Source organism: Asterias amurensis, chromosome 22 (assembly GCF_032118995.1).
Source record: "Asterias amurensis chromosome 22, ASM3211899v1".
In the NCBI taxonomy this organism is placed as follows: Eukaryota; Metazoa; Echinodermata; class Asteroidea; order Forcipulatida; family Asteriidae; genus Asterias; species Asterias amurensis.
Window position 1 is genome coordinate 6,084,033 of NC_092669.1, and position 11,066 is coordinate 6,095,098.

The 11,066-nt window shown below is 38.4% G+C and overlaps 1 protein-coding gene across 1 annotated transcript; it reads right to left on the reverse strand.

Moving 5' to 3' along the window:
- Nucleotides 1–5,595: 5,595 nt before the first annotated feature.
- LOC139954061 (uncharacterized) lies at nucleotides 5,596–11,066 on the reverse strand. The gene is made up of 5 exons (XM_071953722.1): nucleotides 10,686–11,066; nucleotides 10,190–10,436; nucleotides 9,784–10,059; nucleotides 9,275–9,416; nucleotides 5,596–5,632 (listed from the first exon to the last, which is right to left on the reverse strand). The coding sequence occupies exons 1-5, from the start codon at nucleotides 10,827–10,829 to the stop codon at nucleotides 5,596–5,598; spliced, it is 846 nt and encodes a 281-aa protein (XP_071809823.1). The 5' UTR covers nucleotides 10,830–11,066.

Consider the following 11,066-nt stretch of genomic DNA (forward strand, 5'->3'; position numbering starts at 1 on the left):
CCACAGCAGGTAATATTTTAAGGGAAGCTTTCAACTATCATTATCTTCAAACTGTTTAAGTAGAGTGTACATCTTTGGATACGATGGTGTGTCGTCGTCGTCGAAAACCCCTATTTAAAGTCACCTGGAAGTGGTATTTTTTTTAAATAAAGCTTTTGTCACTAAAACATGTATTTTTATGAGAGGAATGTGAATGAAAAATTAACTGAGGTTTAAAAATCTTAGTTTTGATTGTATTTACAAATTTATGAGTAAGCCCCGACCAGAGAGGGCGCTGTTCGTGACGTATTTCAAGGCGCGATATTTGGAGAGAAAATTTGTAGTCGGGCCCCCGTACATTACGTCTGGGAACATGGCACATCAAAACAAATTTAGACACGATTTTACACACATACGTACATTGAAACTTGAACATGTTGAACGCCTAGTGGTTTTTACAAAAGCTATTGCTGCTATTTTTATTTAACTATGCGACTTTTTAGTGACCAAATGGGTTGTAAGATGTGGGTCTGCCTACGTATTATTATAGAAATACGGCCACGGAGCAGACTGCACGCACGCACTATGGCTGCTGTATAATGGGCGGACGGTCACATAGGACCTGCACGCACGGTGAATCGCATGCGGTACCAACAAAAAATCGTGTCACTTGGCAAAAGCTAAAAACATACCCTCAAAGTTCAAACTTACCCGAATTTTTTCACGTTTAGCAAATGCTCCTCTGAGTTCGTCACGTCTTTCAGATACCTTCCTCGACTTCCCACTAGCTAGACAAGTTGTTGGGACGGCGTCGTGTTTAAGAATGGCTCTTCTCGTCATGTCAAATGAGTTGTGTATCCAGGATTCGAAGCACGACGGCTCTAAGTGTTCGTGCAGCGCTGAAAATGACGTCAGACCGGACCACCTTGCTCTAATTAATCTGACTTTCGCAGCCCACAACCGCCTATACTTGGGATCTGCAGGAAACAGATGAAGACTGACCCCATCTTTAGTTGTTTTGCTGCATCCAGCAGCAATACACCTGGTCGGCATTGCCGAGAAAACCTTTTTCGCAGCGTACAAACTCACGTCTTAGAATTACATGTACTTTTGCACGTGTGTTTATCTACGCATCGAGGGGGGTCTATGTTTGATCGAGGCAAAGTCTTCCTTTTCCTACGTCACAAAAGGGGTAGGCGGAGTCAACCCCCAGTCACTTAATTAATTTTTTTAACATATAAATCGTGACAAACAATTACTCAAAAAATTGTTTTATTGTTAATAAACATATACTCTTATGTTTAAAAGAAAAAAATCCTATTTCCAGGTGCCTTTAATTACGCACGTTCATTTGAACGAAAACCTCAAACCTTCGTACTTTGTACAAGCGTAAACTAATGGGCCCGGAAGCCGGTTAGAAAGTAATATGTCCCGAACGACGGTAGGAAAACAAAATGAGTAGACTCCCCTCAAGAAGTCACAACTCATGATAGGTACATACTGTATGGCATTTACCATAGAGAATGTTTAACAATAAAATGGAAGTGACTGCATCCAGTTATAGTCAAATGCGTAGACTCATCTCAAGAAGTCACAACACATGATAGGTATATACTATTATGGCATTTACCAAAGAGGATATTGGACCAGCAACATGGAAGCGACTGCATCCAGTTATACTCAAATGAAGATTACGTGGTTAATTAATTAAGATTTTTTTTTTTTTTTTTTACATTTAAAGTAAAGCTGATGTTTTAAGCTTCAATTTGGTATAATAAACTCACTCTTTCGTATTATGGTTTGGTAGATTAGGCTTAAATAAAAAACGCGTACAAATGCTATGGGTTTTAGGCGGAAACAAAGAACAACTAGACATTAGGTGTTTGTGAACAAACACAAAGCTGTTCCGTGTTCTTTTCCTTTGATTATGTGCTAAAATGACCAAGGAGTCTATTACTGAAAAGGACGAAGATGCCGAGTAGTGTCTTGAGTTATGGTGCCACTTCCGGTTGACCCGGAAGTAGAGGTCGACATTGGGTCATGGTAACCTAAGGCTAATCTCCAATGCCCAAGGAGTCTCTAACTGAAAAAAAGTTTGAAAAACGATATTGCCACACTTTGGGTTGACCCGGTTGTAGAGGTCAACTTGAGGTCATGGTGTTTCAAAAATTTATCTCCAATCCCAAAGGAGTCTATAACTACAAACAGTCTAAATCGGCCGTGTACTTTTTGAGATATGGTCCCACTTCCGGGTGACCCGGAAGTAGTGGTCAACTTGAGGTCACGGTTTTACAAAGTTTATTTTCAACGCCTAAGGGGTCTTTAGTTGAAAAAAGTTAGAAAATTGGTTGTATAGTTATGGATATATGGTCCCACTTCCGGTTGACCCGGAAGTACAGGTCAATGGAGGTAAAGTTTTTTCGCAACTTATCTCCAGTCCCCTAGGAGTCTATAACCACAGTCTAAAAATATGCCGTGTACTTCTTGAGATATGGTCCCACTTCCGGTTAACCAGGAAGTAGCGGTCAACTTGAGGTCACAAGTTTTCAAAGTTTATCTTTAACGCCTAAGGGGTCTAAAACTGAAAAAAAGTTTGAAAATCGGTTGTATAGTATGGAAATATTGACTGCTATGAGGGGCACAGTTGAAATTATAGGCACAAGGGTTTTGACATTACCGAGGGCCTGTAATTTCAACTGTTCCCCGAATATTAAGCAGTCAATGTTACTTTTATATACCAAATAATATAGATTCTTCTAATCTGATTGGTTAAAAGATTTTATGAACTGGGCCTTGATTTTGAAATGTATAAAGTGTAATAACTTACCAAAATATTGCTTCGTTCGTGTTTTTCATTTCGCATTCATTTTCACGGGTAAAATATACCAATTCAACACCACTGGATAACAATCCAAGTACGAGAGAATAGATGCCGCCGACAGCAAAAGCACAAAGCAGCTGATAAAATACGCCGTAAAAATCTTTGAAGACTACCCAAAGCTCATTAACAACCACATGAATCAACCTGATGTTTCTGTTGACGTGATGAAATCTTGCTTCAGCCATTTTACGTTGCGAGTTTGGCATAACACAAACAATTAAATTTCCCACACAAACAACTACGTTGAAAGGTCGTCTGCGAATAAATGTCACAGCTATAGTTCATGTAGTTTGCGCCGTGATTCGACCAACGTATACAACGCATCAAACACTTGCGCGACCTACATGTAGGAATACAGTGTGTTGAGACGGATCCATCATTTTCCAGGGCGGGCATAGTCAACTGACTATGCCCCGGGCATAGTCAATATGACGTCATCAGGAAAGAAAAAGCGGGCATAGCTATTTCCATGACTCCCTTTTTAACCAATCAGATTAGAGGATTCTATATGTGAGGTATACAATACTTGATATATAGTTTCACTTCCGGTTGACCCGGAAGTAGAGGTCAACTTGAGGTCACGGTTTTTCAAAATTAATCTCCAATCCCCAAGGAGTCTTTACCAACAAACAGTCTAAAAATCGGCCGTGTACTTCTTGAGATATGGTCCCATGTCCGGTTGACCCGAAAGTAGAGGTCAACTTGAAGTCAAGGTTTTGAAAGTTTATCTTTAACGCTTAAGGGGTCTAAAACTGAAAAAAGTTTGAAAATCGGTTGTATAGTACTTGAGATATAGTTCCACTTCCGGTTGACCGGGAAGTAGAGGTCAACTTGAGGTCACGGTTTTTCCAAATTAATCTTCAATCCCCAAGGAGTCTTTAATTACAAACATTCTAAAAAAGGCCGTGTACTTCTATAAAGCTAATTGTAAAGCACGGTTGTCCTGTGAATGCAAATCAAATTTTTAAGTCACTGTTTTTGTAGAAACAGTTTCACAGGAATTGAGCACAATTAGTCAACTGTAGTAAGTTTTTTGTTACGAATTGTGACGCTCAAGAACACATTCCCTGCTAAGCTGTTAATTACGCTTAGCGTAAGCACAATTCCCTGATTACGTAAGCGCTGCGTTTCTTTCTTTAAAAAGTCATTGGCACAGGACCAGACCAAACTACATATAGCTTTTAAAACACAAAAAGCAGCTAAACACAGCAAATACCATTCCTCATTTTGTACAAGTCGTGAATCCAGGTATTCTGCTCAATTTCTGCATTTTTATAAAGCAAAATGTTTTGCCTATTTATTATAAGCAGCTCTATACAAATGACCCACTCAACCACAAGAGAAACGTCAGCATAATAAAATCGCTGCTTTTGTATTCCTGCCAAAGAGTTTTTGTATGTCATGGTATAATTTCCGAAAATTTCCAAGGTGACTTCACCCGTAAATGATTCCAAATCCCAGGCGTTCTATTTTCGTCGTCCACGCTCGTCGCCTGAAACGAACCCGGTCAACTCTGTCCCAAACCAACTCGGTCCCAGTCATACGTTGACAGTTTTTTCACTCATTTCTCAAAAACGAACCCGGTCAACTCGGTCCCAAACCAACTCGGTCCCAGTCACACGTTGACAGTTTTTTCACTTATTTCTCAAAAACTACAACACCACAGCAAGTAATTTGTTAAGGGAAGCTTTCAACTATCATTATCTTCAAACTGTTTAAGTTTAGTGTAAATCTGTGGACACGATGGTGTGTCGTCGTCGTCAAAAACCCCTATTCAATTACGCACGTTCGTTTGAACGAAATCCCTAAACCTTCGTACTTTGTCGCGTGCAAAGTATATGGGCCCGGAACTCGGTTAGATTGTTATGGGTCCTGAACGATGGTAGGAAAACAGAATGAGTAGACTTCCTCTCAAGAAGTCACAACTCATGATAGTTACATACTGTATGGCATTTACCATAGAGAATGTTTAACAATAACATGGAAGTGACTGCATCCAGTTATATTCAAACGCGTAGACTCATCTCAAGAAGTCACAACTCATGATAGGTACATACTGAATGGCATTTACCAAAGAGAATTTTTAACAATAACATGGAAGCGACTGCATCCAGTTATGTTCAAATGAAGATTACGTGGCTAATTAATTAAGATTTTTAATTTTGTTTACATTTAGAGTAAAGCTTATGTTCTAAGCTTCAATTTGGTATATGATTTCACTCTTTTGAACTTATGGTCTAAGAGAATAGAATAAAGAGCGTGTACAAATGTTATGGGGTTTTGGCGGAAACAAAGAAGAATAATAATAATAGTAATAATAATAACTAGACATTAGGTGTTTGTGAACAAAAACAAAGCTGTTCCGTGTTCTTTTGCTTTGATTATGTGTTAACATTACCAAGGAGTCTATAACTGAAAAAAAGTTTGAAAAATACTGTACAGTGTCTTGAGTTACGGTGCCACTTCATGGGGTCACGGTAACCTAAGGCTAATCTCTAACGCCCAAGGAGTCTGTAACTGAAAAAAGTTAGAAAATCGGTTGTGCAGTTCTTGAGATATGGTGCCAATTCTGGTTGACCCGGAAGTAGAGGTCAACTTGGGGTCATGGATTTTCAAAGTTTATTTTTAATGCCTAAGGAGGATAAAACTGAACAAACAGGATTGAAAATCGGTTGTGTAGTACTTGGCGTATGGTCCCACTTCCGGTTCACCCGGACGTAGAGGCCAACATGGGGTCACGAGTTTTCACAGTCAATATTAATGTCAAGGAATCTGTAAGTGAAAACAAATTGAAAACCGGTGGAGTAGTTCTTGAGATATGGTCCCACTTCCGGTTGACCTGGAAGTAGAGGTCAAATTGAGGTTACGATTTTCCAAATTTTTCTCCTATCCCCAAGGAGTCTTATAACTTCAAACAGTCGACATTCTTAAAGAAGAATGTCGTCTTCCTGTGATAATTTATCTCGGAATGTCGACATCCTAAAAGTAGGATGTCGTCTTCCTGTGTTAATTTATCTCGGGATGTCGACATCCTAAAAGTAGGATGTCGTCTTGCTGTGATAATTTATCTCGGTATGTCGACATCCTAAACGTCTGTTGTCATCTTCCTGTGATAATTTATCTCGGGAAGTCGACATTCTAAAAGAAGAATGTCGTCTTCCTGTGATAATTTATCTCGGAATGTCGATATCCCAAAAGTAGGATGTCGTCTTGCTGTGATAATTTATCTCGGGAAGTCGACATCCCGAAAGTAGGATTTCTTTTGTTGAAAGGATTTTACTTGTATACGTTTTGTTAACTAGTATTACATTTCCAACAATATTTCTAATATTCATGGTCATAAACTACGTTAAACTAAAATAATGGACGAAACAAAATGTCCCACGTAAAACTCCATAAGGTTTCGAACATAATGGTCCCGCAAGTTCAAATACGCGCGAGACTTGCTTAGTCTATACAGAAGGTAATAATAATATTACAAGCAAATGCAATCGTACAATAATAGAAAACAAAAACTAAAAATCAATGCAAAACACATGTAGGGGATGGAGGGGCCCATAAAAAGCAAACCTTAACGAGTACGGACCCCCCTTTTTTTCTAACGAAGAAAGCAATGTAAGCAATTCTATTTAGTGGGTGTAATCTTATGTAGCGGCAAAACAATTCAAAATTACAGGAAGAACAAACACAAAAACAGTTAGCGTAAAATAAAACTAAACCATATATTTAAATGAAACAGATAAACAAAATACCCAAAATAAATACTAGAGAAATTGGGCCCCACAACTCTTGCTGGGAAAAAAACCATGTCGAAATATACCATTGTTATCCATTAGAGACGTTTTGTAGTCACTTTGGTTGGGGAGCGAGGAATCTAGCAAAAACACACGAAAATCCCATGGCTGGGACATCAGTTTATACACCAGACAAATCTATTATATGGATATTCTTTTGAATATTTTATTTTGTGCATATGGTCCGTGATTCATGGTCCGTTGAATATAAGTGGGCGGTTGTATCGACAACAGACTTTTATCCTTTTGATCACCATCAGCCCCATGTATAATAAACTTCAACGGCTGACGATTGCACTTTTGGTATTGTCATTGTTAAACTCCGGTTCCATTGTGTGCTGTCTGTTACCCTCCACACATAGATTTTCTTGTGAATAGTAGCTGTGTATGATTTTATGGTTCGCTGAATAATGTGGCAATAACACACTTTTATCATTTTGAACTCAATGCTTGATTTATTATCTAGAGGTAAATGCTTGAGGCCAGTAAGAGTATTGTGCACGTACACCATGTAGTTTTTGTTGGAAACCGTTTGCTAACAGCCATTTATGTTACCCTTTGAAATAAAATCAGAAAATTTATAAGTTTGCTTGTTGCATAAAATTAAATTGAAGATGATGCCTGAATTGATTTTTACAATCAGAGTTGGACTCTAGACTGACGTGTTGGACTCCTTGAACACTCCAAGTGGTTCAATAGGTAGTGCAATTCCAATACTTATGCTGATGTTCTCATGATGTCAGCATCAACAGGAAGTTCCAACACTTTGTCCCCTTGTACAATTAAATATGCAAATATGGGTCACGTGGTTAATTAATTACGATTTTTAATTTGTTTTGGGGTCGGTGGTTTGATGTTTGATCTAGTACGATTTGATTTCACAGAACTCTTAACCACCAAACTCTGCGCTTATGATCACCATTTTCCGCTTACCGTGTTTTTCAAACATCATCGTGTCATGCATGCACACAGGTTATGTTTGGCTAACAATTTAGAAAAAGAAAAGGCAACACTATCGATATAAAGATAAGAATCTAACTTAAATATTACAAAAATAAATATTTTTTAGTGTTGGGGGATAAAAAAAAAATATTGAAGTCAGACGGAGATTCGAACTCACAGGTATCAGAGATGTAAGCGCGACTGATGACCACTAGGCCATAAGGAATGCATATTACGAGGGTTTACATGTATATGTATCACCAGAGGGGATTATGATCCGGCGAAATAATTCTCGTGTCATGATTTTGCGAACATTGTCACTAAATATGAACTGCTAACGCCTTTAACTATTAAGTAGAGTTGAAATGTAGTATTAGATGCCTTTAGGGTTTTTTGACGACGATAGGTACATACTGAATTGCATTTACCATAGAGAATGTTTAACAATAACATGGAAGTGACTGCATCCAGTTATGTTCAAACGCGTAGACTCATCTCAAGAAGTCACAACTCATGATAGGTACATACTGTATGGCATTTACCAAAGAGAATATTTAACAATAACATGGAAGCGACTGCATCCAGTTATATTCAAATGAAGATTACGTGGCTAATTAATGAAGATTTTTAATTTTGTTTACATTTAGAGTAAAGCTTATGTTCTAAGCTTCAATTTGGTATATGATTTCACTCTTTTGAAGTTATGGTCTAGGAGATTAGGTTTAAAGAAAAAAACGTGTGCAATTGCTATGGGTTTTAGGCAGAAAAAAAAAATCTCGACAGAAACAATACCTGTTCCGACGGTAGGTCGGAACAGCTTATAATAAAAATCTCGACGAAAACAATACCTGTTCCGACGGTAGGTCGGAACAGCTAAATAAAAATAATAAAAATCTCGACGAAAACAATACCTGTTCCGACGGTAGTTCGGAACAGCTAAAAATAATAAAAATCTCGACGAAAACAATATCTGTTCCGACGGTAGGTCGGAACAGCTAATAATAATAAAATTAATAAAAATCTCGGCGAAAACAATACCTGGTCCGACGGTAGGTCGGAACAGCTAAATAGTGTTCATAAAGCCGGTGGTTTTGAAGTAGGCCTATTGAATTGAAGATCTTTAGTTGTACTGTGGCTATATTAACATGCAGGGCAGGAAGGAATAGCAGTCAACCAAAAGGTGACTGTTTTGGCTGGTTTATACCCCACAACTCAATAAGGTCACTACGTCACATTTCAATTGATTTTGATGTGGCACCTTGTTGTAAAATAAACCTCTGAAAGATTATGTGCCAAGAGTAGCCAATTTTATAGTACTCGTTGAATCCTTTAACTGGATAGGTTTTTCGTTCGGACAAATGTTATTGCAAACAATTATTCAGTCTTCAATGCAATTGAGGGATACTTTGTTTAATGTCCTTAATTTTGTTGTAGTGTACATAAATAACAACTGATCGATGTACATTTAGATACAATCTGTGGGTTAGGGTAAGGGTAATTTTATAACTATAAGATAAACCATTTCTGAACAGGTGCCAATTAGTATCATTTCAATCAGCCCCCTCCTCTTATCATAATCATTGCCCCAATCCCAGTCATTACCCCAACTATCCTCCTTCATCCAATCTTATATAATAATTATCATCATCCCAATCCCAATCATAACCCCCATACCTACCCTGTTCCCCCTCCCCCATCCTCCCCCCCATCCCCGTCTTCCCCATCATCATCATCATCATCATCATCATCATCATCATCATCATCATCATCATCCTGTGTTGTATTGGAGGTCTTGTTCTCGGTTGTAGAGTCCCCACGTCCTAGAAGAAAAGAATAAAAAATGGATCTGTGAGAGAAATGATGGAGAAATATTAAAAACTCACTGTTAAAATGAAACGAATGAAGTTAAGTTTGTTTGTTTGTGTTTTTTCCCCTTTTTTATACTGAGGTAAGGTAGGTTATAATTGCCATGAATTAATGTATTTTAAATAAAATAAAAATTCATGCGAATGTGAATACGATACAAATTGTTACGTCACTGGCTGTTTTCGCAGTGAATGTTTTGCAGGAGTAGAACACATTTCAACTTATTCGTTGTGGATTTGTGACGTAATAATTTGTATCGCATACTCATTCACAGGAATGAACCTGGCTTTAATCGACAGAAAAAACAATCTATGACCCTACCTCCAAAGTAATTATGAAAGAAACCTGCTACACCAGAAACAGCAGCCCCAGCTGCTGCAGCAGCACCACCAACTGCATCAGTACCTGCTGCTACAAAACCTGCAGCTCCTGCAACAACGCCACCTTTTGCAATTGCTGCAGAAGACATTATGCCTGCTGCAGAACCCGCTGCTATTCCACCTGATGCAACTGCTACAGTCGCCATTACAATCGGAGCTGCAATCGCAACACTTGCTCCAACAACACACCCTGCTACAAAATGTCGCACATCATAGCCTAAAATATAAAAATAATACAACCATGTAGAATTAACCACAGTATAGAATTATCTAGGCATCACATGTTTAAAAAAGAGCCACAGAGCCTGGACTTCCTGCAGTCCTATAACAGGATATAAAAAGCTTACCGCTTTTAGGTTTTTCTGGTAACTTGTCCCCAGTTTCATTTGGTAACTTGTCCCCAGGTTCTTCTGGTAACTTGTCCCCAGGTTCTTCTGGTAACTTGTCCCCAGGTTCTTCTGGTAACTGACCCGAAAACTCCTTAGCAAACTGCTTGGCAAAGTTTGATGCATTCAAATCTGCCTTCAAACTGGTGTCTCTTTGACTGAAATCATCCAGGGATAGCTGTCGGCTCGACCCATTTTCAAAACTGACCTGTAAGATGATTAGCAGGACAACTTTGAACATTTACTAATTTTTGATTTGGAACGAATTGAGTGTAGCCTGGAGTCTTAAAACTGTTGGTTTAGTTTAATTTAATTAATAAAACTTTTTTATTGCACAAACATCAAAATACATTGTGGTGCAAAAGGGAAACCCGGAACAGGCATAAAGGCCCAGTAGTCAAAGACCATCATTTTTTGTTTAATATATAAATGTTTCGAAGTTCATTTATTTACCTACCGTTATACTTCTTCCAGTTTCGTCCTCTTGCACTGCACTGACAGCCACGATGAAAATTACAACATCATGTTCATTTCGGACTGGACGGTTATTTTGAAAAAGTATGAGCTTGTTTGCAGATTCAAGTTTCTCTACCCACCACATGATGATCACAACTCAGGTAGCTTATGTTTCACAGTGGTCAATAATATGACATTTGCCTGCTGTAATTAAGCGTACGTGTCATCCCACGCTAAATTGCGATAACGTTTACGTTAAATGCATGAACTTATTTATGGCTGCGCCCGCCAGCTGTTGGCGCAATCTTCGAAAATGCCAATTGTTTTAATTTTGCGCGGGCGCGCGCGATTTGTATTCGTGTTTGCCTTAATAATAAAATTA